Source organism: Manacus vitellinus, unplaced genomic scaffold (assembly GCF_001715985.3).
Source record: "Manacus vitellinus isolate BGI_N305 unplaced genomic scaffold, ASM171598v3 scaffold_36_pilon, whole genome shotgun sequence".
Lineage (NCBI taxonomy): Eukaryota > Metazoa > Chordata > Aves > Passeriformes > Pipridae > Manacus > Manacus vitellinus.
The window spans coordinates 3,134,223-3,141,118 of record NW_021940508.1 but is presented as its reverse complement, the minus strand read 5'-3'; the positions used below and the strand labels follow the sequence as shown (position 1 = coordinate 3,141,118).

At 42.8% G+C, this 6,896-nt stretch overlaps 1 protein-coding gene across 2 annotated transcripts; it reads left to right on the top strand.

Moving 5' to 3' along the window:
• The first annotated feature begins 254 nt into the window (after positions 1–254).
• Positions 255–5,688, top strand: MRPS30 (mitochondrial ribosomal protein S30). Of its 2 annotated transcripts, XM_018077329.1 has the most exons (6): positions 255–672; positions 709–945; positions 1,189–1,334; positions 2,413–2,515; positions 3,816–3,992; positions 5,381–5,688. In XM_018077329.1, exons 1-6 carry the CDS (start codon positions 270–272, stop codon positions 5,647–5,649), a joined length of 1,335 nt encoding a protein of 444 aa, XP_017932818.1. In that variant the 5' UTR covers positions 255–269; the 3' UTR covers positions 5,650–5,688. The 2 variants fall into 2 exon arrangements, with proteins under 2 accessions (XP_017932818.1, XP_017932817.1); XM_018077328.1 differs by having other exon boundaries at positions 255–945.
• The last annotated feature ends 1,208 nt before the right edge of the window (positions 5,689–6,896 follow it).

Below are 6,896 nucleotides of genomic sequence, written 5' to 3'. Positions count from 1 at the left end.
TGTGCATCCTGGGAGTTGTAGTTCCGGTGCAGTGATGGCACAGATTCCTCTTTTGCGCATGCGCATGAGCCCCGCCGTGCCGTACCGCGTCGGGAATGGGCGCCATCAAGTCACGTGACTACCAAAGGCCCCGTCTCTTCCTGCACCGGCGGCACCGCCAGAGGAGGAGCCGCTCCCCCATTGGATGACTGGCTAGCCACGTGATTCCCAGTGGGCAATCAGGTGTCGCGGTTTCCCGCTCCGCCCCTCCCTGTGCCGCAGCTCCGGAGATGGCGGCGCTGGGGGCGCGGCGGCTGCTCCGGCCTGGCCGCCGCTGGTTCTCGCAGGCCGAGCCCACCAGCCCCTCGCTAACCTCCGGCCCGCTCTACCCGCCTGTGGTGGCGTCCATCACGGCCAAGAGCAAGGCGGCCCAGCAGCGGCGCCGGGAGAACTTCAAGCAGCGAGTGCACGCTGCGGCCACGGTGGAGGAGAAACTGCGGCTGTACGAGAAGCTGCAGCGGCCCAAGTACATGGTGTACCCGCAAACCTTCGCTATCAACGCCGACCGCTGGTACCGCAGCTTCACCAACACTGTCTTCGTGCCGGGCATGCCCCCGGGAGCGGTGGCGGCGGAAGCGGCGCCCAAGGCCGGCGGAGGCCCGGGAGCGGGAGCACCGGCGGCTGCGACAAGCCCGGGGACTGCGACAAGCTCGGGGGATGTGACAACCTCGGGGACTGCGACAAGCCCGGAGCCCGCGGCGGGAGCGCTCCCACCCCTGGATATGGGCGAGCTGCGCTCCCTGGCCTGCGACGCCCTCCTGCAGGAGAGCTTCTATCAGAACAAAAAGCGGCCGTTCCTGTACCGTGACCAGGAGCACACACCTGGTCCCTTCCTCACGCAGCTCGTTTCCACCCTCGCTGCGTTCCTGTCCGGCCACAATCCGCTGCTGGCGACCTCCTCCCTCGGTACGGAGTGGGGCTGACAGAGAAGGGGATGTGGGAGCCTTAGGGCGGTGGGGTCAGTCCCAGCCGGCAGCAGTGTCGCTGGCGTAGCTCTTCAGATCGGATGTTCAGGCCATCACTAGTAATTTGTCTCCATCATTCTATTTGGATTAGGGATGTTGTGTTTGGCTGCAGCAAAAGAAGAATTGGGAGAGTTTCAAATGCCCAGAGGCAATCAACGTTTTTCTGTATTCTTTTCTGTTTCAGATCTAAAGCCCGAAGTTAACTATTACTGGCATCATGGTGAGGAAGTTGTTGCTCATGGACATCGGAAGGGTAGAGTTGATCCTGTGCGATTCCAGATAGACGATAAGCCACACCTCCAGATCCGTGTGCCAAAGCAGCTTCCCCAGGTGGGCATGTTTCCAACAGCAAATTAATAACATTCGTTTTCATTTTTGTTTCAGGCAGCCTCTGAAACCATGCAGCAGGTACTGTGTGGAATAACTGGTTTTTCAGACATGTGGCACATTAGTGTGTTTTTCAATTCTTAGCTCCCTTACTACCCTGTGGTAATTGCTCTGTAGATATTGAGACAGTCTCCTGAACTCTAAGTTGATCCTCTTTACACTTTAAATTGCACATTGATTCATTTAATTAAATTCAGTTTTTAACATTTTATGCTTGGAAGTGGAGGCATAAATAAGGAATGTGTTGTGAAATGTTCTCTTTTCAGTGGAGAAAAATAGTACGTTAGGAATGGTGAAGAACAGAATGGAGTAAGAGAGAGCACTTATAGTCTGAATGTGAGCTCTGTTGCCTGTTGGTACTAATTAACAGTTATTTTCTTGAATGCTCAGTTTTCTGGAAGTATATTTTGTTTCAATATACTAGTATTTTTCTTGCAGGTTCATACAATGATAGTTGTGTAGGCTGCGTGGGTCTGGTTGTTCTGTTTACACCGGAAACAAAAAACTACTGCGCTTTCTGTAAATGCAGAACCTTTATTAATAACTTAGTTGTAAAATTTGCTTAAGTTAGTACTGTCAGATGCTACAAAACTTGACCTTTTTGGAAGAACTGTCTAGGCAATTAAAAATGTACAATGCAGAACACCGAATCTGTAAACTCACTCTGCCAGTTCAAGTTAGTTTATTAGCTACTGCTAGAAATGTTTTAGCTGTTTTTCTACATAAGCAGATTCTGATTTTGAAGATAGTACCAACTGGCAACTTTGGTAGCATCATTTCTCACATTGATTTTGTATGTTGCAGAAAAATAAGACTTCAGTGTAGGATGACTGTGCTAGCACCCATCACAAGGCAAAAGGTTCTGTTGCAAAAAATGAATTTCAGTTGAGGTTATCTATATGGTGTATGTAAGCAAGATTTGCACTTTCTGCTGTCTGACCAGAGAGTGCTGTAATATGTAAAGCTTGATGTCAGAAACAGATCTTACATCATGGTTTTTCTTTCTTCTACTGCCTTCAAGGTTGTACCCCTGGATTCAAATCTGGGAGATGTTCCCGTTATTAATCACAAACCATCCAAACTGCCGTTGTTCAAAAAGCAGTATGAAAATAAGGTGTATATAGGTAAGAGCTTCTAATCATGAAATGTTAACTTTTTTTTTTTGTAAAAAAACCCCAACAACAAAAACCAATACCCAAACAAAACCCACCTAAATTCTTCTTTTCCCATCAGCTGAAAAAAGTTGTGCATTTTTATATGTAGCTATCATCATGGCTAGGCTTTGTGAATGAAGATTTGGGAAAGGCTCTACCCACATTTGTTACAAGCATGCTGGTGGCTAATGAGGCCATTACGAGATAGACATGTCCGGTTGCAAAAGGCACAGCAGAAAGACTCCTTAGGTGGTATATTCTGCAAGACACGGTTCTTTCTTTGTTGTCTTTTCTCCTTGAGAGTGATCCTGTGTGTGTTCTCAAAGGAGACAGCTGCGTTATAGATGGTGTGTCTCCAGGCCTCCCGATTTGAGGCCAGAGTAGACCAGTTATGGTGATCAATATGGCCAAGGCTGAGATGTTGTTTCAGGGAGTCCTTGTATCTTTTCTTCGGGGCTCCTCTCTTGTGGCAGCCAGTGGCAAATTCAGCATAAAGGAGGATCTTAGGGAGGCAGTGGTCCTTCATCCTGGAGACGTGTCCTGCCCAACACAGCTGTGTTCTCAGCAACATGGCCTCAATACTTGTGACTGCTACTTGCTCTAGAACAGATGTATTGGTCACATAATCTGACCAGTGGATGTTTAGGATTGTACAGAGGCAACATTGATGGAAGTGTTCTGAGAGATGCAGGTGGTGGTGGTAGATGACCCATGATTTGGAACCGTATAAGAGAGTAGACAGCACAATGGCTCTGTAAACACTGATCTTGGTACTTTTCTGCAGGTGTTTATTACGCCATACTCTTTTATGGAGTTTTCTGAAAGCTCTATATGCCTTTGCTAACCTGTTGTCTATCTCTCCATTGATCTTACCATCCGAGGAGATGAGACTGCATATGTAGGTATACTCTATAAATATATGCAGCATATAAATCTCTATTGAGATTTCATGTCAATTAGGCAGTGGGGAGTAGCATCCTCCTGCACATGGTATTGTGTCCAAATTTTCTTGAAAGAATTGAGCTGAATAGAAAATTAACACAAAACTACCTTTGAATTTTGATACATCTCTTCAGAGACATTTTAGTATGTGAACTCTTAACCTTTTGGAATTGGGCAGCTCCTCCAGTCTCACCCAGAATCTCAACATTTACACAGATCCACAGTAGAGGTTCAAACGTTACGTTTAGAATCTGAGAGTGAAGATGTATTTGTGTGCATAATAAAAGCGGTCTCTCTCTTTCTGATTTTTTCATTTTGGGGAACACAGGATCGAAGGTGGCAGATCCATGCTGTTACGGGCATACCCAGTTTCATCTTATTCCCGATAGACTAAAGCGGGAGAGGCTCATAAAAGCACGTCTTGAGGATCAGATTGAAGTTGTTTATCGATCAAATGGTATTGCAAGTCTCTTCGCATGGACAGCAGCACAAGCAATGTATCAAGGTGAGGCAGTCAGCTTTACAAATTCTTCCTGGTTGTGAATGCCTGCTGTGAAGTTCTTTAACCTTTTCTCACCACCCCCTTTTTCTCATGATTTTGCTTCTGAAGACCATCTTTTAAGTAGGTCTTTACAGATTAAATTGAACTAATGAATGAAGCAGACCTTACAAAAGAGAGTTAAAACTTTGTCTTTGAGTACTTTGTTTCAGGGGGAATTAATTACAGAGAAAAATATTTTTTCATATATAATGCTAAGCCTGTGCAAAACCCTCAATTCTTCTTTCACTTGCTCTTTCCACCGTAGTTACTGGGAAATGTGGTAGGTATCAAGCAGTTTTGTTTTTTTTCCTCTGAAACAACTATGTTGCTTAGCCCCTCTTTTCGTAGTTCTTCAATTCTATGAAACTACAGTGAGTGAAAGAAAAATGTCAGCAGCCTTACTTTAGGTTTTTATGCCTACTTTGGTCTAAAACTCCCACAAGACCTGGATGGATAGATCAGATCAGTCTTTTGCTTATTCTCATAAATATAATGACTGCCTAGTGTTACTGTAAGATACCCGATGGTTTGTAGTTTCACTTTAGAAACAACACATGAAAGAAATTCCTTTGACTATGAAGTATATTTCTGGCTCTGCATCAAATTTTTCATGTGACGGTGTCTTAGAAAGCTTGACTTAACTTTGTGGACCTAAAATGTTCAAGTAAATCTTGGCTTCAGAGCTGGTTGCTGCTGTAAATACATCACGAGTTAAAAGGGCAGCATGATTCAAATCTGTGACTTTTTTTTTTCTGTAACAGTTTCTAACATTGTTCATCGCACATGATACAAGTATTTTTTAAGAATATTACTGTGCTAGTGCATAAATGTAATGCATGGATAAATAGGTAAATATTTAAAAAATACTAATAATGCTTACTGGAGGTTTGAAACATTAATACTAACACAGTGTTCTTAGTGTTTGGTTGGTCACTCTAGTAAGTTATGTTCATGGATACATGTGCATGCTTCTGTCATGAAACAAATGTTCTTGCCCTTGAGCAGCATGGAATAGTTGAAAGACATTTTCCCTCAGCTCATTTGCAGGACTTTGGATGCATTAGTTGCTTAACTGATTGGGAGAAGTCACTTGGCTGATCAGCAAGTGGTTTTTATCAGTTGGTGATAGGGAACTGTGTTCAAAACACAAGTATGTCCACATCTTGGACATACCCTTTATTGCTAGTTGTGTTTTGTTTAGTCTGTATGAAAAAAGCAAACAGGACTTTTTCCCTACTAAGCAGCTGCTGCAATTCCCAGTATTTTTCTGTATTTCAGGACTGGGGTTTAGATATGTGTGCCAATAGAAATTTCAAACCCTGTATAACTAGTTGTATTTGTTTATTTTGTAGGATTCTGGAGTGAAGCAGATGTGACTCGTCCTTTTGTATCACAAGCAGTAGTGACTGATGGAAAATACTTTGCTTTCTTTTGTTACCAGCTAAATACTTTAGCGCTAACTGCAGAAACTATTAAAAATAACCCTCGAAAGAATATCTGTTGGGGTACAGAGAGTAAGCCATTGTATGATGTTGTGGAAGACGGTAATGTGAAAGATTTTAATGATGAAGTTCTGCTTCATTTGGTTCGTTTTCTACTAAATAGACCAAAAGAGTTGTAAATCATTAATCAATAAAGTGTTGCTTTGTATGTGCCTGAACTTCATTGTAACTCCATGAAGTATGAGCTAGAATATGCCTTATTTTTAGCCAGGTATTTTTCTAGCAAACACTATATACATATTTTATGTTATTTGGATGTCATGGTTTGAGAACTCTAAAATCCACTTCCCTAGTCCAAGCCCCCCTCCCACATCTCAACCCAGTGTGAGATGGGTTTTCCAGACACTACACGAGACTCAATATGGGGGGGAAGGGAATATATATTACAATGACTGTACAAAATAAATACTGCAATACATTATATATAATCTTAACTATTTCTATCATGACAAAACAGTATTTACAATGGATCAAATCTCTTCTCCCTTCCAAAATATCTCTTGGCTCTCTGCCACTTTCTCCAGCCAGTGTTGTTTTTGCTGCCGCTTCTGCTGCTCACGGTTGAGGAAACTCCTTCAGCTCTCAGCTACAGAACCTGACCCAGTTTAACACTGTTCCAAGTCTGTGTAGCCTCCCAGCGGGGCTCCTGCCCCTCAGCTCATGGCTTTCATAACATGGCTACTTCTTCAACAACAACTACCACTACTTTCTTTTCCGGTCTGCTTGTGATATGTTTATATTTTGCAGAAGCACTCATTGGCTTAAACTCCAAGGGTCATCACCCCCTGGGATTTTACCATTTTATAACTTCAGGGGGAAAACTCCTTTCCCCTACCACAACATATTTTATGTTATTTGGGCCTTATTTCTTTTTAATGTATACTACTGTACACTGACAAATAAATGTCCAGTGTACCTGGATGTCTTACTGTTAAAAGCCTGTTGCTCTACACATGAGTGCTTTTAGCAGATCCACAGGTTTATATTGAACTGTCACAGCAAAGTGTGAATTTATATGACCATCTGATAGTATCACTAGGAAACTACTGTGTTTATATTCATCACAGATGATAGATTTCTAATTTTGTGCCTGAGAGAAGTTAAATGCTTACACATTCTAAAGAGAAAGTGAGTTCAGAATAAAAAATGTTTCTTAAAAGTGAATGGTTGGCAATTTAATTTTATAGTAAGGGAAATTTCTAGACATGGAGCAGGAGTTATGATGAAAGTTGCTTCCAAAGATTGTGTTGTAAACTTGCATGCACATTTTTTCGTTGTCACCTCCAGAATCACACAGAGTACTCTCAAATGCATTTGGAGAGTACAGTTTTCCCTTTAGTCTTTGATTTCATCTGTAGATATCTTG

What these genes read in the sequence shown, in the direction of transcription:
- MRPS30 (XM_018077328.1), top strand. Translation starts at nt 270, where the DNA reads ATGGCGGCGCTGGGGGCGCGGCGGCTGCTCCGGCCTGGCCGCCGCTGG. An exon ending in TGCCAAAGCAGCTTCCCCAG is followed by an intron (nt 1,335 to 2,412) that starts GTGGGCATGTTT and finishes ACTGCCTTCAAG; the next exon opens with GTTGTACCCCTGGATTCAAA. An exon ending in TGAAAATAAGGTGTATATAG is followed by an intron (nt 2,516 to 3,815) that starts GTAAGAGCTTCT and finishes TGGGGAACACAG; the next exon opens with GATCGAAGGTGGCAGATCCA.